Here is a 20,707-nt window from a genome sequence, read left to right as displayed (position 1 = left end):
TGCCATTTTGAAAAACCTGCACACTTTTGTCTTTTGCACTTACCTGCCCACACCATGTAAGTTTGACTTCTCGGCTTCTCATAGACAGAGAGGAAAGATGGTTTGAAAGAGGTCAAGGAAGCCATCTATGTTAAGCTAAAAAAAACTTCCCTTAACAGAGGTGGTGGTCTCAGACATCATCTTTCTACCACATACAATGCAGCTTCCATCCATTCCCAGGAAGTTTCACTCCAAGTCACTATATACTACTACTACTCTGCCCCCCCTGTACAAGAAGGGCCAGAGTAGGCTCTACCTGCTGAGGAGACTGCGGTCTTTTGGAGTGAAAGGGGCACTCCTGAAGACCTTTTATGACTCTGTGGTGGCATCGGTCATCCTGTACGGTGTGGTCTGCTGGAACAGCAGCATCACTGAGAGGGAGAGGAAGAAGCTGGACAGAGTCATCAGGAAGTCCAGCTCTGTCCTGGGCTGCTCTCTGGACTCAGTGCAGGAGGTGGGTGACAGGAGGGTCCTGACAAAACTGACGTCCATGCGGAAAAATGAGTCCCACCCCCTGCAGGACACCCTGTCAGCACTGCAGCTTCAGTGGGAGACTGCTCCACCCTCGGTGTGTGAAGGAGAGATTCAGAAGGTCTTTCCTTCCTGCTGCTGTCAGACTGTATAACCAACAATTTTGATTGGTGCAATATTCACACACCACTATTTAACAGTAATGTGACAAAATTTCAGTACTCCAATTTCAAATGGAGTACTTCACCATAAGGAGGAAGTACGATACGATGTGAGAAAAGATGTCCATTTTTTAAAAATGGTGGTTTTAGAGAATACCTGCAGAGACTTTTTTCTCATCTATCTTATTTACCTGGGAGGAGTTTGTTAAAATACATGTGCAAAATCTAAAAAAAAAAAACAATGCGTACTGCCAGTAGGTGGAGCTCTACTGTATCATCATATTAGTATAATAGTCCATTGAGAGGTGGGTGCTCATCATTACTGTAAACTTCCATCCACATTGATGAAGAATGTGTGAGATTCTACAAAAAATACAGCTGTTTCCTGAGTGATAACCTTTGCTTTACAATGGCTTAAGAGCAAACTGACAAAGTTTCAGCTCGATTGGATAATTATTATTATTTAATAAAATGCAACTTCCTGTTTGTTTCTATCTGTGTTCTAAATTTGTCATACAAACTTCTCATAGAGGCTGAATTTTGGGGAATGTTTGGAGACTTTCTGAAAATGCTCAGGCTCTTACATTTCTAGTTCTTTTGTCAAAATCAATTCCTTCAGTTACAATAGGGCCTTTGCCACTAGGGGCTGCTGCAACAGGTTGTTACTAAACAGGTATATGTTGTCGTATCCTACCTCTCTCTTTTTTGCGTAGAAATGTATTGTGAAACTCTAGTGGATGACCAAGACTTGACCACTTTTCTTTTGTCTGCTTCTGCATGCTGACCTGGATCTTCCCCACTGAGAAAGCCGTGTGGACTGATCATAAATAAGACAGGTTATAAATCTTTTAAAAAAAGTACTTACAGGCTTGCTCATATTTATGTAATGTATACAGTGTCTTACCTGCAACGGTCCCCTCAACTTCATTGGTAAGACCTGAACAATAAAGAAAACTTATTTAACAACCAAAATCAAGACCAAGATCAAAGACATCAAACTGAAATAACCTATATGAAAAGAAATAGACAAAACAACTCCTTCCTGGGGTCATGTGGAGCTATTGCAGCATTGACCAGATCTGTTATCAATTGGCAATTTCTGAAACTGGTAACTCTGAGGAGCTGTCCACACCAAGAATGATAATTATAATTAATTACATTATCACTGTTATGCTAATGCCAGCATACAGACCACTGGTGAAAGTTGCCAAATTGGTCTGAAAAGAAGTACGAGTGTGGCTGGAGTGAGCCACAGGAGCTGTACAGGACTGTTTTAACACAACAGACTGGGATGTGTTTACACAGGCTGCAACCCACAACAACTGCACTGACCTCCAGGAGTCTTCAGAGACTGTCACTACATACATCACCAAATCTATTGATGATGTAACACAAACCAGGACTGTCAGTATTCAAGCCAGAGCCAACCTGTCCCGTAGCATCAGGAAGGCGAAGAGGCAGTACTCCAAGAGGGTTGCCCACCACTTTAGCGACAGTAGGGACACCCAGAGCCTGTCACTGACTACAACCCCCCACCACAGACCTGTGACAGCAACGGCTCTCTGCTGAACTAGCCGAATGATTTCTTTGGACGCTTTGAAGCACTCAACAGCACTCCTACACAAAAGATCACATCCTCTCCCACTGACCAGTTGTTTTCCCTGTCCCAAGCTGGTGTGAAGAGATCTCTCAGCCAGATCAACACACGTAAAGCTGTGCTGAGGAGCTTGCTGAGGTGTTCACAGACATCTTCAACATCTCATTGAGCCAGGCTGTTGTCCCCATCTGCTTTAAAGCCACCACGATCATCCCCATGCCAAAGAAGTCCACCCCAGCCTGCTTTAATGACTCGGTAGTCATTAAAGCAGGCTGGGGTGGACTAGTGCAGTAGCACTCCCACCCATCATCATTAAGTGCTTTGAACGGTTAGTCATGAAACACATCAAGACAGCCCTCCCTCCCTGGACCCATTCCAGTTTGCATATCGGCCTAACTGGTCAACCAATGATGCAGTTTCCACAGCACTCCCACTCTCTCACCCGTCTGGAAAATAAAGACTTATATGTTCGAATGGTGTTCTTAGACTTCAGCTCAGCATTCAACACCATCATTCCACAGCAGCTCATCAACAAACTGGACCAGCTGAGGCTGAACACCTTGCTGTGCAACTGGCTGCTGGACTTCCTCACCGGGAGACCTCAGACAGTGTGGGTTGGAAGAAACACATCCAGCACCATCACAATGAACATGGACTCCCCAAGGGGTGAACCCCCTCCTCTTCACTCTGCTGACCAGGGGAGATGAAACAAACTACAGAAATGAGGTGCACCTTCTGGCCATGTGGTGCAGAGACCACAACCTCTCCACCCCTCTGACTATTGATGGTGCTATCGGTGCTGCTGTTGAGCAGGTAAGCAGCACCAAATTCCTGGGTGTGCACATCACTGAGGTCCTCTCCTGGACTAACAACACAGGGCACCAGTGGCTGAGTGGGAGAGCAGGGTTGTGCAATAACCAGAAGGTTGGCTGTTTGACCCCCTGGGGAGCTGTGGCTACATCTATAGCTTACCACTGCCACTGTGTGAATGTGGTGTGAAAGAACAATGCATCTTAATGTCAAGCGCTTTGAGTGACCAGCAGAAAAATGCAATATAAGACCAATGCATTATTATTATATTATATATTATTATCACTGACCAAGGCACAGCAGCGCCTCTACTTCCTCCACAAGCTCAGAAGAGCCAGAGCCTCTACCCCATTATGTGCACCTTTTACAGAGGTGCTGTTGAGAGCATCCTGTCCAGCTGCATCACTGTGTGGTAAGGAGCCTGCACCACCACCTGCAGGAAGACGCTTCATTGCATAGTGAGAGCAGCTGAGAGGATCATCGGCATCCAAGACCTCTATGACAGCCGTCTCACCCGAAAGGCTATCCACATCACAGGAGACCCCACACACCCTTCACACCGCTTTTTCAGTCTGCTGCCATTTGCAAAGCCTCTGGGCCAGGACCAGCAGAGTGAGGGATAGCTTTATCCACCAGGTTGCCAGGAGGCTGAACTCTCTCCCTGCCTTGCCCAACCTTCCCCCTCTTCCCCCTACATAAGAACCTTGACAACCCCCCCCCCCCCAAAAAAAAACCCAAAAAAACAAAAACAAAGGAACTCTGTGCACCAGCCACTTTACCGCCCGTGCATTCTCTCTGCACCTTAGTCAGTTTATACAAGTCTCATATAAGCTAATAAGTTCTTAATTAAACCATTTCCCTGGACTGTTTACATCTAAGTCAACTGGAATGTCTTGCACTATTAACTTTTTTTGTGCCTTGTATTTTGTGTGTGCCTCATTGTAGGTACATTTTTTTACACATTATATTTATTGTTTATTCTTAAGTTCTCAGTTATATGTTATATGTTAGTAACGAGTAACGTAATTTCGATTCTCTGTATGTCCATCACATATAGCAGTTTTGACAATAAATAGACTTTTTTTGACTTTTTGTTTTCTATATTGTTGACATTATGAATCCCAGTATCACACACTACACTACCTCAAAACAACAAAAAGATGCTTTATGAATCCAAGAATTTCCACTAGCTATATTCTGATAAATCTCACTACCGTAGTTTAAACAAGCACATGTTTGAGAAATCGTACATACAGTGAGGTCAATAAGTATTTGATCACCCTGTGATTTTGCAAGTGTAGAATTTTCAGCATAGGTGCATTTCCACTGTGAGGGACAGAATCTAAAAATAAAAATCCACAAATCACTTTTATTCACTTTTATAATCACAATTTATTTGTGAATTACTGTGTCAAAACATTTTAATATTTGGTACAGAAGCCTTTGTTAACAATTACAGAGGTCAAACGGTTCCTGTAGTTCTTCACCAGGTTTGCACAAACTGCAGGAGGGATTTTGGCCCACTCCTCCACACAGATCTTCTCTAGATCTGTCAGGTTTCGGGGCTGTCGCTGAGCAACACAGAGTTTTAGCTCCCTCCAAAGACTTTCTATTGGATTTAGGTCTTGAGATTGGCTAGGCCACTCCAGAACCTTGATATTCTTCTTACAGAGCCACTCCTTGGTTATCCTGGCTGCGTGCTTCAGGTCATTGTCATGTTGGAAGACCCAGCCTCAAACCATCTTTAATGCTCTGACTGAGGGAAGGAGGTTTTGCTCAATATCTAACAAAACATGGCCCCATTCATCCTCTCAATACAGTGCAGTTGCCCTGTTCCATGTGCAGAAAACAACCCCAGAACATGATGCTACCACCCCCATGCTTCCCAGTAGGGATGGTGTTCTTGGGATGGTACTCATCATTGTTCTCCCTTCAAACATGGCTAATGGAGTTAAGACCAAAAAGTTCTATTTTGGTTTCATCTGACCACATGACTTTCTCCCTCCCGTGTAGTTCTTGGCTGATTCTACACCATTCTTAGCATCATTGATACCCCACAAAGAGAGATCTTCCATGGGGGCCAAGCTGCTTGGCAATTGCCCCATAGCCCTTTCCAGCTTTGTGAAGGTCTGCAATTTTGTCTCTTGTGTCTTTTGACAGCTCTTTGGTTTTGCCCATGTTGCTACTAAGACTTTGGCTGATTGTGGGGTGCACAGGTGTCTTTATGACAGCTAACGACCTCAAACAGGTGCTACTAATTTGTAATCAGAGCAGAGTGTAGCTGGACAATAACAGGTCAGAAATCCTGACCTGGATTTTATTTTTAGATTCTCTCTTACACAGTGGAAAAGCACCAATGCTGAAAATTCCACACCCCTCCATGGTTTCTAAGTAAAAGAACTTGCAAAATCACAGGGTGATCAAATACTTATTAACCTCACTGTATGTGACATTTTATTTCACTTTTTAGATCAGTTTTTAATGTTTCATTAATAGATTCAGTTTAGTTTTCTATATATTCTTCTTTGTTCATTGCAAGCAAGAAACTACTATGCCCTTCACCTTTGTTGTTGAAGAGAACAGGAATAGAACATTCAGAAAACTACTCTACTTACGCAGATGAATCATATAGGACATTTTTCCTAGGAGAAGTTCCACTCTAAGAACTCCAGCCTTAAGGTCAATGATGCTACAGCCAGTGGTGGGGATCTGAGGAAATAAAAGATGTTTAATCACAATAGCCTTCAGTCAGTGTCAGTTTTTTGTTTTTATCCCAAAAGACCTAAATATAGATGTTGTCATAGGAGGCCTATATTGCATAAATTCATTGTTTTTGTTCACTTTTGTCATTTTAGTAAATTTTGGGGGGAATGCTGTAACATTACAATGTTGGGCCTGAAGGGTAGTAGAATTTCAGTAATATCACTCACATTGTGAACACATTTAAAGGACCAGGAGTTAAGTTGCAGTCTTTACTGCCTATAAAGCCTCATAATAGTAGTCTCAACATCTGTAAACTCATAACCACCAAAATTATAATCACACAAGTAATATTTTTATAAATTATCATATTTGATAAAAAGCATTGCATAAAATTAAATGGCATCATTTACAAATCCTGAAAAACTTAATGAAAACATTGCATTTTTATAGCCTCATTACATATACTCTCAAAGGCAGTTCTTTTTTTCCTCCTAGAAGGTGAGCTGGACCTTGCACCTGCTTCAAAGCATGTAGGAGTAGCCTTTAGCACAGTGTCTGTACTGTCCGCTATTAGTTTTTGCAGGGAAATGTCAAATCATCCTTGCATACTTCTCTTGGTGGGTGATCATTTGTCTTCTTGCCTCAGAGAACATTTGGAGACACAATTAGTGATATCATGTCGATGAAGATTCTCAGTCATCCAGGTCATTTTCATTCAAAAGGTTGAAAGGAGGCAACTGGACTTGTGAGTTTTCTTCACTCTACTCTTCAAGTCAGGAACTGCTAAAACTACTCCTCCAAGCAAGCTGACCCTTTGTATGGCCTCACCAATGTCATACACACCATAGATGATAGTCAACTGGTGATTTTCCAGGCTTAATAATTTTAGAAAAAAAAATCTGAACCGGTCGCTAGATGTGTAGAGGTGTGTGTTTTGTTCAGTTCAGGGCATATGCAGCAAGTAATGCAAGGAGGCATTTTAACCACAGCATGAAGTCGCTCACTAAATTTAGCGACTTTCCACATATTTTTTGTCAAAAGCAACTAGCAAATTTCTCTAGTGACTTTTGGAAACTGACATGAAAGCACGTATTATTCTGCAGTTAGGCGACTGTCCTCAACAGTGAGCTCCTCCCCTGCCTCAAAGCAGTCACAGACGCTAAGTCTCTGCGACCAACTGTGCAAATAAGATAAATAACATGAGGCTATTTAGTTTGTTTATGAGAAGAACAAAGTAGAGACCTGTTGTAAAGATAAGTTAACCATAAATGACTTCTGTTGTCATGTGGCTGGATAGTTAGATAGATATTTATTGCTGATCTATGGTATTCTGAGAGTGTTAAAAGTAGAAAAAACCTAAACAATGTAAACTGAACGAAACCAGCAACCATAACAACAGAACTGTGATACAAACCGAACAGTGGTTTTCGGGAACCGTTCCACCCCTAGTGAATACTGGTAAATTGTATAAACATTCATGTTTAAAAATCACATTGGTTTCTTGGTTGCTAACTGCTGCATTTATCACCATGAGTTTGGAGGTTGCATCGTAACCTTTCCTTAGTTCACTAGTATCATGCAGTCCTCTGCTTTGCTTCAGACACACTGAAGACACACTGAAGCAAAGCACACTCATTTTATGTGTATTTAGCATCTATTTTTGCAGATGTATAGTGACATATGAATGTAAATAAAGGTGTATTAATAACTTCAAATGTCTAGATTGACATGGAAATGTTTAGGACAACACAGTAAGTGGCAAGTTTGACTGTCCGAGTAATAAATAATAAATAAATAAAATAATATGATTGCACCACAGTGTTATGCAAGGATATGTTTTTCTGTACTCTATGATACTTCTATACCTGATAACTAAACAATCACAATGCCCTCACAGAGACAAAAGTAAAGATCAGGGTTTTGCTTTTGTTTTCGTGATTTGAAATCTTTGCATGAGTCTTTACCTTTCTTTTGGCATAAATGACCAGATGAACAGTTACATCAGTTTGGAACCAGTCAAACCTACACAAACGACAAACAGAAAGTAGTTATAATGTTATTGTACATATCTTATCAACTTTTAAGTGTGCAGTATGTTGTGATTTTAGAAGTTTTTTTTATACCATGGCCTAGAATCTTTGTTAGATGATGGAGCCACTGAAGAAGATGGAATGAGGCTAGTCGGTGGAACAGGAGGAATGATGCCTGAGAAGAGAAAAAGACAAAAATGAACAAAACTTCAATTCAGATGAGGTGAAACTACCCAGTTCTATTTTTGAAATTAGTGGCAATTTTTTGGCAATTTTTGACCCCCTACAAAACTTTTCATGCCCCACATACAGTAATACAGACAAAAGTATTGGCACCCCTGTCAATTTGACATGTTTTGCATTAAGCATTGGTTAAATGCAAATTGTTTTTTAAGTAAACTAAATGAACATTTCAAAACAATTATATGATCAACAAATAATAACAAATTATTTTGCAATCTGTCAGTAACTTTAAAAAAATTAACTGGTTGGTGACAAAAGCATTGGCAGTATTTTGTATGTCCGCCTTTGGCCTTTACAACAGCTAGTAACCTGTTCTTGTAGCTTGACATCAACTGCTGACACCTCTGCACAGGTATTTTGGCCCATTCTTGCTGGCAGATGGTCTTCAGTTCAGTCAGACTGGAAGGCTTACTTAAAGCAACTGCAACTTTCAGATCTGCCTATAACATCTAAAATGGGGTTGAGATCTTGGGACTGGGTTGGAATCAGAAAATGGATTTTACTTCAAAACTTCAGTTGTTGATTTGGCTGTTTGCTTTGGATCGTTGTCATGCTGGAAATGGAAACATCGACCCAAAGGCTGCCTTGCTGATGGGAGTATTTGATCACAGAGTATTTCCTTATAAATGGTGGCATTTAGGGCTGGGCGATATAGCAAAAAAATGTATCACGATTATTTCTTTCCATATCAGTCGATATTGATAATTAACACGATATGTAAAGTCTATATTTATTTCACATATAGAGGAGAACAGTTTATTTGTTAAAACATGACATCAAAATTCTTCAAAAAGGTCTATATCCAGTGTTAATTTTGTTGACGAATCATTTTCGTCATAGTTTTCGTTAACGACCTTTTTTGCTGATAAAAACAAGACGATAACTAAATAAAAACTAACGCACGGTGCCAAAAACGAAGACGAAATGGATTGACACTTTCGTCAACGAATAAAAACGAGACGAAATTATTGATGGAGACGAGATCCAATCAGAGCAAATTTTGTTTGTGGAAAGGGAGGGACGAATCAGGAGACGGCGGCAGAGAGCCAATCAGAAGTGCTCTCTCTGTGTAAGGACGTTACCCAGTGATGCTGGAAGAAGGCGTACTCATGCATGGTCACACAAAACAGGAGAAGAACAGACACACGGACACGTTTAATTTCAAGACAATCAAGACGGTTTACAAACCGTGCGGAGCGACTATCAGCGGTAAAAACAATAAACCTGAAGCGACATTTGCAGACGAGTCATCTTAACTTCCGTTCAAAGATACACGTGACAAAATCTATAAATGAAGACACCGCTGCTGATGGTTTTACAGCATGCGACCTGTTTCTAAGTTGTCACTGAAGTGTTTTGCTGTAGTTATGGAGTATTCATGAAGAAGGTCATGACCCTAGGAGGGCCGTATGAGGAGTTCTGCACACACGCGTCTCGCGGAGCATGGTACCTCCGTGCCAGGTAACCATAGTCGTGGTTATCTGGCTTAACGAGCTAATAATGCTCAGTGAAGAGCGTTTTTATCGCCCAGCCCTAGTGGCATACATCTTTACTTCTATTATATAAAGGCTGCCAGTGCCTGCACTACTGAAGCATCCCACAACCATGATGGAGCCACCATTGTACTTTACAGTAGGCACCAGATTCTTCACTTTTCCTGTCTCCAAACACAGCGAGGGCTGTTATTTTGGAACAGCTCTATCTTCGACTCGTCTGACCACAGTACTTTTGAGAAGAAGCTGTCAGATTCACTTACATACCTCTTAGCATACACAAAATGACGTCATTTTTACTCTTACCACCCGTGGAGCGAGTTCTCTGTTTTTTTGGAGTATGGAACAGCCTTACAGCTTTTTGATGGGTCGACATCCTCTGCACCTATTTCTGCTGTGTTCTCTGTACAGTTCTTGTGTGTACAGATGTTTCAGATAGTTTCAAGTTTTTCCTGATATCCCTGGCTGTAAGTCCAGGATTCTTTTTGACCTTTCGCACAATTTTCTGGCACTAGGCTGGTTTTCAACTGTGGCAGTCATGCTAAAGTTCTTTATAATTCCTCTTACTGTTGACTAAGGGATCTGAAACTTTTCTGTAATTTTCTTATAGCTGTTCCCAGGCCCAGCCCAAGGCATAAGCGAACTATGCAGCAGCTTAGGGCCCCCGCTCGCTTATAGGGCCCCAAAGTATGGTAAAAAAAATCAGTAATCTCTCTCCTCCACTGTATTTCTCATGCAAAATTGCTCTTGCGATATTAAGTACTCTCGCGAGTATAGCATTATATGTCATGTGGCTATGCTGGGCCAATATATGTAGTATTAGTCAAACCAAACCACCACCAGTAGGCACAGAGTATGGAAAAGTTGCTGCAGGTATGGTTAAAAGTTTTCAGTTTGCGTAATATTGGCTGACAGCGCTTTTTATTAAATGTACTGAATGTTGGCTTGTAGGAGCCTCCACCGCGATCGTACTATTGAGCGAAAGGAGCTTTTGTTTGTTCGAAGCTAACGTTAGCATTAGCCACTTTATTTGTTTTGCATTGACTTGTTAGCCTAGAGCTATTGTAACGCTACCGCTAGCATGGGCTTTTAAGCTTTGTTTCTCAAATAATGCAAACTTAAATGAAGTATCCATAACTCCAATAATGTCCTGTGCAAATTGATTGCATTTGTTGTTTTCCTATATTAGCACTGTGCATTAGAGTATTGTTTTAATGCCTTTTGTAAAATAATATAGTTCAATATTACAGAATGTACATATTATATCAAAATACATTGATGCATGCCAACAGTTTTGTTAATGTATATTGATTAATATTGTATGTGATCTATTTTTAAATTATATATCATATTTATTGATGTACATTGATGGATGTTATATTGATATCAGTGTTAATTTTGGCAGCAATTTCGGATTTAGTTTTTATTTTAGTCTTGTGACTAAAACGTCATTTGATTTTAGTCACGTTTTAGTCATCAACATTTTTAAAGTTTTAGTCTAGTTTTAGTCGACTAAATATCAAATAATTTTCGTCGACTAAATCTGCCGTGGATTTAGTCGACTAAAATTCTATGATATATATTTTTCATGAAATATTTAAGGTTTGATTGTGCAATAAAAACAGGCACAGCTTTAACTTGTGTTATTTGAAACAAACATCTCTTTATTTAATTGCTATTACCTTTTCACAAAAGCAGCAGTGAACAGTGAGCTGCTCTCCCTGAATACACTGTTCAGTCATGACCTTCTTCATGAATACTCCATAACTACAGCAAAACACTTCAGTGACAACTTAGAAACAGGTCGCATGCTGTAAAACCATCAGCAGCGGTGTCTTCATTTATAGATTTTGTCACGTGTATCTTTGAACGGAAGTTAAGATGACTCGTCTGCAAATGTCGCTTCAGGTTTATTGTTTTTACCGCTGATAGTCGCTCCGCACGGTTTGTAAACCGTCTTGATTGTCTTGAAATTAAACGTGTCTGTGTGTCTGTTCTCCTGTTTTGTGTGACCATGCATGAGTACGCCTTCTTCCAGCATCGCAGCGCAACGTCCTTACACAGAGAGAGCACTTCTGATTGGCTCTCTGCCGCCGTCTCCCGATTCGTCCCTCCCTTTCCACAAACAAAATTTGCTCTGATTGGATCTCGTCTCCATCAATAATTTCGTCTCGTTTTTATTCGTTGACGAAAGTGTCAATCCATTTCGTCTTCGTTTTTGGCACCGTGCGTTAGTTTTTATTTAGTTATCGTCTCGTTTTTATCAGCAAAAAAAGGTCGTTAACGAAAACTATGACGAAAATGATTCGTCAACAAAATTAACACTGATTGATATCTAATCTAAACTTCTACAGAGCCACAATAGAAAGCATCCTCTGTCTGAGTGCAACAGTGTGGTATGGGAGCTGCACCCCACAGGACAGGAAGGACTGGGCCCGATGGTGAAGACAGCACAGGGGATTGTGGGGAGTCTCTACAACAGCCGGATTCAAAGGACGGCTGGTCGTATAGCAGCAGACCCCACCCACCCAGGACATGAACTGTTTGTACCTCTTTCCTCTGGACAGAGGTACAAGAGCATTAGAACTCACACCAACAGACTGAGACACAGCTTCTTCCCCAGAGCTGTGAAATCCATCACCCCACTTTCCCATACACATCCCACCCACCCATAGACTGAGCAATAAGTCTGTACACTGACAGACTGTACTTTTGAACATTAATATGCTGCAACATATTCATACTGGTCACTTTAAAGAAGTTAATTTGCACTGTTAGTTTACTGCTTTTATTCTTTATTCTATTTTTATATTTATTTAGATAGTGTAACTTTAATTCCATGTGTCTAGCTGTGTGCCTTAAGCCAAGAGCTGCTAAACAAAATTTCATTGGCCTTGCATATTGGCAATAAAAGATTTTTGATTCTTGATATTGAATTGGAAAATGTATTTAATGCAGCTAGTAATAATTACTGTTATTTGTGTGCACACTAACTGAAACCCTGGCCCTGTGTCTCATCCAGGCCAGGTTTTGATGGCGAGCCACTGATAAGGCCTAGAGCCTAGAGCCTGAACTCAATTAAAGCTGGATCCATACTCCGCGAGACAAAGACATTTTTCCCCCCTGCAGACGTTACGCCCACAAAATGACATCATTTTTTTGTCTCTGACCGCCCGCTGATCCGCACTCCTGTGCACAGGGTCCGGGCCGAACTTTGTCTTTCAAGGCTGTGCGGCAACCATGCTGTGATTGGTCGGAATTTATTGTGGGCGTGATGAAAGTGGAGAAGCGCAAGAGCCTCTCCAGGTATATAGGTAGGTGTATAAACAGCACTGATTCAACAGATACCGGTTTTGCATGATGAGCAATAAAAGAAAGAAAGAAAGGCAAGTCAGGGTGATTTGTCACCAATAACTCCAGACAGCCATTCACACATACCAGACGGTGACTGTTATTACCATTCTATATACTCCTACATACCCGGGCATAATAGGCTCGTTAACAATGTCAGTATATCTTTGCTATTGTTACTTTTAATGTCGCATCTTCACAGCTCATCACCGGACAGTTTGAAGTATCGCAGGCACATTGGAACACAGTAGATGTGCAAATGTGGTCATAAAGGCACAAACACTGAATCTTTGCTATTGTTACTTTTAATGTCGCATTTTCACAACTCATCGCCGGACATCTCACGCTGTTGCAGGCACCCTCTCTGTATAATGCCCTCTTGCCATGGCACAAGTCCTTGTGGTGTGTTAAAAAACTCAGTAAAGTCTTTCCTTATATTTTAGTGGGCGGGCCGTATGAGGAGTTCTGCACACACGCGTCTCGCGGAGTATGGTACCTCAGTGCGGAAAAGACCTTTTTTTTGTATCTCTTACCACCCGTGGAGCGCGTTCTCCGCTCTTTGTCTCGCGGAGTATGGAACAGCCTTAATTCATCTCAACTCAAGATGGGAAAATACTTTTCCACCTCAAGCCTGAGGAGTCCCCTTTCCAATAGGCTCGTAGGAGGCTCCTGTAGCCTACATAATCTTTTGCCCCCCTGCATTACTTCTGCCATGTCCCTCTCCACACAGACAATTTCCACACTGCCCCATTCGTGCTGCTGTGTGGCATATGGACATTGGGAGAGTTTGGGAAGTTGAATGAATAACATTTAAATGAAATTTTGCTTAGGGCCCCATAAAGGCTTGGGCCGGCCCTGGCTGTTCCCTTGCTGGTGGTCAGTTACAATACAGTTTCTACTTGCAAATGGATTTCTTTAGACTTCACCATTATGTTTAGCTAGTGGGCAAGTTGAATAAAATTTGGCTGATTCCCTTTTTATCTCCGGGTAACCTTTTAACAACCTCCGACAGGTGTGTCAAGAATTAACTGACCCTTTCACACGCATGATTTAGTCTTGAAAAGGTAACGGAATATAATGAGTGCCAATACTTTTGTCAACAACCAATTATGTGTTTTGTAAAAATTGTAAAATTGCAAAAATAATTACAGGTTATAGTTCACATTAAAGGTGGAAAAAGTTGTGAAATTATTTATCTTGCTGTCATTTTTTTACATCACGAAAACCTGGCATTCGAACAGGGTTGTGTAGACTTTTTATATCCACTGTATGCTATTATGATAATACGGTCATAGTGCCACCTACTGGCAGCAGGAAAATTCTCTTGTAAAAATGTTTTTGTTGTATGTCTCTGGAAATGAGAGGAGAGCATAGGAGAAGAGAGGAGACTGCGATGGCCCTGAAGATTGCAAATCAGAGCAGGATCCAGCCACTAGGAGTGCTGCTGTGCTCAATCAAGCAGAGGGTCACTGATAGCGTGGGACAAAGAAGAAGAGACTGACGGCATTGAAAAGTTTATAAAGTATGCAGAAGCTGAGTATGCTGCCATGTATGGTTTGATTTACCATTTACGCATTTTATGGTTTACAACATTCTGTAAGTCTGCTAAATAAGATTATATCTGCAGCAGTGTGCTATCATTACGGATGGTTTAAATACAGTTTAAAATCCATGAAAAAGTACCAAAGGACGGTATGTATGTTTCTTTGTGTGTGTGTGCACATATGCGTAGATACCTTTAGCTGTGGTGGCCTTAGTCATCATTCTGCCAACCAAGCACTCTTTTAACATGGACTCATAGTTCACCCAGCGATGTACCTGCACAGAAATACATTACCACCGCAGCACATGTAGACAACAACATCACGTTATTGGAACAATAAAGTACATTTCAGATCATGTAATCTCATAGCACTACTACTACTACTACTACTACTACAACACGATGCATGTAGAAGTAGAAGCCTTTTAAAACCTTACACTCCTTTTTATAGTTAGGGACAAAACCATTAGTCGCATATGATAATGTAATTCTTTTTAAAACTGTTTTCCAAGTACTGTATAACAGACCAAGAGAATGAAACAACATTTTTTACTTCAATTATGTAATTACTAATTATTTTTATTTGCAGATTTTTGTCACACAAACCAAAAAACTACCATAGTCAATGTTTTTTAGCCCCCGTTCTCTGTTTAGTCATAATACAAATCAGTGTTTCGCAATTCAGTGTCAACATCCATCCGCAGGAAGTGTTACTCCAAGTCACACTTATTAAATATATACCAGTATATATAATTATAAAATATATATAAAAACATCAAAATAACAAACCAAATAATTACAACTTCTTATAAAAAACAGCCTAGAAATGCAGCACTTGTGTCTCTACAATTTAAAATTTCGCTTTAACAGGAAACAAGTGAAGTGTAGTTTTTAATAGTTTTTTCTCAATACCTGATCGAAGAGGTCGGTGCCATCTATTCCTGCTGCCTTCATCAACTCCTCTTCACCACCAGGGTGATAGTCCATGTAGGGGGTCACATTGTAAACCATACCTGAAACCATAGTACACAACTGAAAATGACATCAGAATGCACACATTCCAGAGGTCAATCACTACTAACAGACCTATTGTTCAAATCTACACTGTTCAAAAAAAATAAAGGGAATACTAAAATAACACCTCCTAGATGTCATTGAATGAAATATTCCAGTTGAAAATCTTCATTCATTACATAGTGGAATACGTTGAGGACAAAATAACATTAAAAAAACTTGAGTGGAAATTCCTCAAGACAAGTCAAGTGTGTGTGGCCTCCACGTGCCTGTATGACCTCCCTACAACGCCTGAGCATGTTCGTGATGAGGCAGCAAATGCTCTCCTGACGGATCTCTTCCCAGACCTGGATTAAAGCATCAGTCAGCTCCTGGACATTCTGTGGTGCACTGTGGCGTTGGTGGATGGACCGAGACATGATGTCCCAGATGGGCAGGCCAGCCCATAGCATCAATGCCTTCATCATACAGGAACTGCTGACACACTTCAGCCACATGAGGTCTAGCATTGTCATGCATCAGAAGGAACCCAGGGCCCACTGCACCAGCATATGGTCCCACAATGGGTCTGAGGATCTCATCCCGGTACCTAATGGCAGTCAGGGTACCTGAACAGTAGCGACTTCATAACATGTTAACTGGGTGTCACTTAAAGCATTGTAAGGCACGTACACCACACTAAATGATTTGAACTATTCTAATTTGATCTGAACAGTAACAGGGCTCAAGATAATAGTACACAAATTGCATGTAAGGCCACTCAGGCCTAATTCAAGAGTGTGGCCGATTTCGCAACTGCCTTTATTTATTTATTCAAAAAACAGTGGCATCAAGCATCATGAAATATCCTCAAGCTCAACGAAATACCGCATGCTCTTAATCAGTTTTTCTCAAAGAAGCCTACAACCTTACCTCTTATGCAAGTCCAGCAGTCATTTCTTGTGTTGTGTTTCTGCAGCTCTTCATGTGTAACTTCAATCAAGCGCCCCCTGAGACCCGTCAGATCTTTTCCACTTTTGCAAAATCGGATCCAGTCCATCAGACTGTGGCCCGGCTTTAACATCACCTTATCGGGTAGCCGTATGAAATAAGATTCGGTAGTTAGTTATTTGCTTCTTAAGATGTGTGACCATAATGCAGACACAACCGAGTCATCTTGAGTTCCTGTAGTTACATACCAACGCTAATAAACTAAATTATCATTGTTAAAAGCAACCTTTAAAAAATTTGGGTCAAGAAAGAGACAACAGTTAACGCTATCCGTTCGCAGAAATGCATTTAGGACAACACCAAACTCTCAAATTTAAAAATACAATCATTGCAAGCTAACTAATGTTCATGTTGTGGCGTTTTACCTTGTTTCTTCCAGTTTGGCCGGACGGGGTAACTCGCTGTTGCGAGTTCTGAGGAGGGAAGGATGGGCTCGGAATGTTCAACATGATGGGAATGCTTCGGAAGTTTCGTACAAATCCTATCGGAACAGTGACAGTTCATCACATTAACATCCACGCAATGTGGTGCTGTGTGATGGCACTGGAACAAGTAACTTCCTTGTAATGATACAACTCTATCTCTGCGTTGAGCAATGCAGCCAAGCGACAAGGCTAGGCTAAGCTAGGCTAGGCTAAAATATTACGTATCGACGATTGTATGTGAGCAAAGTAGAGACCATTTAATATATATATATATATATATATATACATATATATTAAAGGTTACAGAAATGTGCAACAAATGTAAGGTAATTCTAGCACTAATACTGAATGGCGAGCTTTTTTCAGCTTCCGGTTTCTACCATAGCTGGCGGAGGACTACACTGGCTGTCGCACACCGATGACAACAATGGTATCATCAAATTGCGACAGTCTTCCTGCTCAACCTGTTACTGAAAACAAGCGTAAGTGTTATAAACAAAGTATAGTGGGAATAGAAAGTTGCGCATGCGAATTTACTGAATTGATTGAAAGTATGAATTAGAACACCTGCGTGAAATATAATAGCCCACCTGAAAGTAAACGTATAAAACAACGCAAGGGAGATCCACATCGCCCTCTATTCGATCCACTCTCGCTTTCATTGGTAATCCTTTTTGAGTCTTTTTCGTTTTTATATGACATTGCAGAAACAATCTCGTGCAGCTTTGTTGTATTTCAGTTGGCTGCTCTGCGGTATATCTTCATTTGACTTGAACGGTTTGCTTTGAAAGGCTAATCTCCTTAGAGGATTGCTAAACAAGTGTTCAGTGACTTCAAAATAAAGGTCCGACCAGGCCCAAAAAAATAGCATTTTAAAACCTTTTAAACCAGATTTACAAGAAACAATTCAAGACGTTTGTCATATTTACTTTCCTTGTTTAAAAAAACAAACAATTTAGCAAGATTAGGCTTTTTAATCCTACATTTCAAAAGTTCAAAATACAGTTTTTAAATACATTTTTATATACAGGGATGGTGGTGGATCATGAGATCCACCACCATCCCAGAAATTAAGCTAGTCTGTACTATATAACAGGCTAAAATCAAATCAAAAGCAATTACTGGAAACTCTTAGCCACAAGGATATTGAAAGCAATCTTTTGTCACTCTGATTCAAAGAATATAGTGTATTTCATTTTCACAAAACATTTTCTAAAACAGTGCAATTGCATTTATTTATAACACATCATACTTTTTTTTATTGCATTTCGATTGTATTGTACTATTGTGTGGTTTCAATAGTTATTACATCATGTCTGATCAAACATTCTGTGTTTTAATATATCAATAAAGAGAAAATGCTGTATCTTTTGCCATATTCATTTTCACTAAATCATCAATTTTTCTGTCTCCTGTAATTTTTCTGTCTCCTGTAATTGAGACAGAAACATGACAAAGAAAAGTAGCTGTAATACATTTTGTAAAGCAGAATTTCATATTGACAGCATGATAATCCAAGGTAGATCAAAGGGATGTTTCCACATCAAGACTGTTCAATGGCCTCACTGGATGTCTAAGAGTTTTTCTGTGGTACCTTGATGGTCACCTAAAAAACAGGACAAAAGGAGTCATGTCATTCAAAATCAAATTGGATTTTCAGTTTCAGTTTCAGACAAAAATATCTGGATTGGTCTGCAGAAATTTCAGACCACATTTGACATACAAAAACTCTGCAAAAGATAAATGTTTTAACTGTCCATTTGTACATGAAGGGGCACTCAACTAAGTTAGCCTGTATATGCTGGAGTTACAAATACAGGTACTCTTGTTTGAATGGGTGCCCAAATAAGTGTTGTGCACGCACAGGGACATGCAAGTTTTTATTGTGTTTATTAAATTCAGTTCTAAAGATATGCCATATGTTACAACCTAAATTATTAAATATTTTAAGGAACTTCAAAGATGTTAAAGAGGCTACTTTATGCAGAGTATGGTGTATATTTTGTCCGCCACAGTATATCCTATGCCTAGGAAAACCATTAGTATAGAATGGAATATTTATTGTCATTGTACACAGTACAGAGAAACTGCAAATGGATCAATAAAATATCAGTCAGAATTCTTTTTTCTCCTTTTTTTATAACTCAAAAAGGGGAAATTTTTGTTACAGACATGCAATCAATAACTACATTTTACATAGTAAAAAAAAACCATGCAGGAATGATTTCCTGTGTCTCGTCAGTGTGGGAGTAAGAGTCCTGTAGCTCCTGTAGCTGATCAGCACCTTCTGGTATGACAGTAAGCGACTCGTCCACCCTAAATCTCCAACGACAGAAGGATGGGAGGGAATGCTAAATTGTCCCTTCTATTCTAGTAAGATTTCAGATAAAAACCATCCATCCTGTCCAATAATTTATATGAAAGGAGTCCAGGGCAGCCAATTTGCCTAATTGATTATGCCACAAGGAGACCAGGTATGCTGAGGGGGACTGGGAAGTAATGAGTTAACATGCCAACGATAAAGCGGTCTGGACCCATTCAGCATTGTGTGAGGGAAGGCTGTCATAGGATGATAGGTCATCCAGGATAAATAGTGTCACAAGGGTACTTTGTGCTTTACAATCTGTGACATAACAATGTATTTTTGCCCTTAATTTTGGGATATTGAATCACTGAATTGTCATAAGCTTTAATATTTCGCACAATTCTGACTCACTGCCAAGCTGTTTTTAGGATCAGAGGCCCCTTATCAGAGCTCTTCAGGAGCATTGAGGAAAAAGTTGAGGATCTGTAGCCCTTAACAGAGAACTCCAATAAATGACTAAACCAGTCTAGACCATGAGGAGATGAGGCAGGAGTGCCAATAGAGGTAGCTGAAACTGGTATATGAGGCCATTGAAAGATTTACCTTCATATAGGTCTCACAGCTTTATGATGCCCTTTTTTACCCAAAGACCCCGAATAAACAGGGATTTGTCAATACACAAATTAAGCCAAAAAGAGGCCAAAGAGAGGAGATGTGAGCTGCCCGAATTTACTGGTCTCTGTAATCTTTTCAGCTTAAGTCTGGGATGTTTGCCATTCCATCAAAAATTGTTACACAATCTTTCAAACTGACAGAAATAGCCCAGAGGTATCTTTAAAGTGGGTTTCTGCAATAGATCATTGAATCTAGGGGCCCAAATCATCTTAATGACATTAAGACAGGAGACAGAAATAAGGGAGACCACCGTTCCTACAAGGGGCCCGAAATGAATCGGATCTGACAATGAGTAGGGTAATATCCGATTCCTGACTAAGGCATAAGGAATAACGTTTTGGGGCAGTACATTGACAGAAACTTTCTATCGTCTATCCTCAAGGTGCTGCAAAGAACAACGCAGACGTCTTAAGGCTGTTCCATACTCCACAAGAACAGAGAACTCGCTCCACGGGTGGTAAGAGTAAAAAAAAAGTTCTTTTCGGCACGGAGGTACTGAGACGTGTGTGTGCAGAACTCCTCATACGGCCCTCCTACGCAGCGCACGTCACACACAAAAGGTTGACAATGCAATTGTGTTGTAAATTGTGAGCACAGTCGTGGTTACCTGGCCTAACAAGCTGATAATGTTCAGGGAAGAGGGCGCACAGCTGACAATAGATAGAAGATCAGTGCAGCTGACTGCAGCAGACCTCTGGTCTGTGTGAGTTCAATGCTGTGAACGTTTGGAGGACTGTCTGCAATAATACATCCCGGGCTGAAAGACAGAGGACTGTAGTCTGATGCTGCACTGAGAGTGTAGACTGGAAGCTGCTCGCTGTGTTTTTATAATGTCCTTCAATCATGATGCCGGTGCA

At 40.5% G+C, this 20,707-nt stretch overlaps 2 protein-coding genes across 4 annotated transcripts in view; both read right to left on the bottom strand.

Annotated features, from left to right (window-relative positions):
* Nucleotides 1–17,289, bottom strand: part of cyb5r4 (cytochrome b5 reductase 4) — a 39,585-nt gene extending 22,296 nt beyond the window's left edge. The window contains exons 1-9 of one of the 3 annotated variants that reach the window (XM_028426275.1): nucleotides 16,811–17,288; nucleotides 16,368–16,521; nucleotides 15,354–15,454; nucleotides 14,635–14,716; nucleotides 7,905–7,986; nucleotides 7,746–7,803; nucleotides 5,694–5,787; nucleotides 1,576–1,608; nucleotides 1,366–1,488 (exon numbers count right to left, since the gene is read on the bottom strand). In XM_028426275.1, the coding sequence (XP_028282076.1) occupies nucleotides 1,366–1,488; nucleotides 1,576–1,608; nucleotides 5,694–5,787; nucleotides 7,746–7,803; nucleotides 7,905–7,986; nucleotides 14,635–14,716; nucleotides 15,354–15,454; nucleotides 16,368–16,521; nucleotides 16,811–16,894 (811 nt within the window). In that variant the 5' untranslated portion in view covers nucleotides 16,895–17,288. Of the gene's footprint in view, nucleotides 1–1,365; nucleotides 1,489–1,575; nucleotides 1,609–5,693; nucleotides 5,788–7,745; nucleotides 7,804–7,904; nucleotides 7,987–14,634; nucleotides 14,717–15,353; nucleotides 15,455–15,724; nucleotides 15,861–16,367; nucleotides 16,522–16,810 lie in introns of those variants that run through there. The other 2 variants (XM_028426276.1, XM_028426277.1) reach the window with 2 other exon arrangements.
* A 753-nt stretch (nucleotides 17,290–18,042) lies between these two features.
* The window catches only part of LOC114448985 (aldehyde dehydrogenase, mitochondrial-like), a 38,547-nt gene continuing 35,882 nt past the window's right edge, over nucleotides 18,043–20,707 (bottom strand). The window contains exon 13 of the mRNA XM_028426273.1: nucleotides 18,043–18,476. Coding sequence (XP_028282074.1) covers nucleotides 18,444–18,476 — 33 coding nt within the window. The 3' untranslated portion in view covers nucleotides 18,043–18,443. The remainder of the gene's footprint in view (nucleotides 18,477–20,707) is intronic.

The sequence above is a fragment of the Parambassis ranga genome, chromosome 16 (genome assembly GCF_900634625.1).
Source record: "Parambassis ranga chromosome 16, fParRan2.1, whole genome shotgun sequence".
Lineage (NCBI taxonomy): Eukaryota > Metazoa > Chordata > Actinopteri > Ambassidae > Parambassis > Parambassis ranga.
Note: the sequence above shows the minus strand (reverse complement) of the source record. Positions and strands in the feature narration are given on the sequence as shown.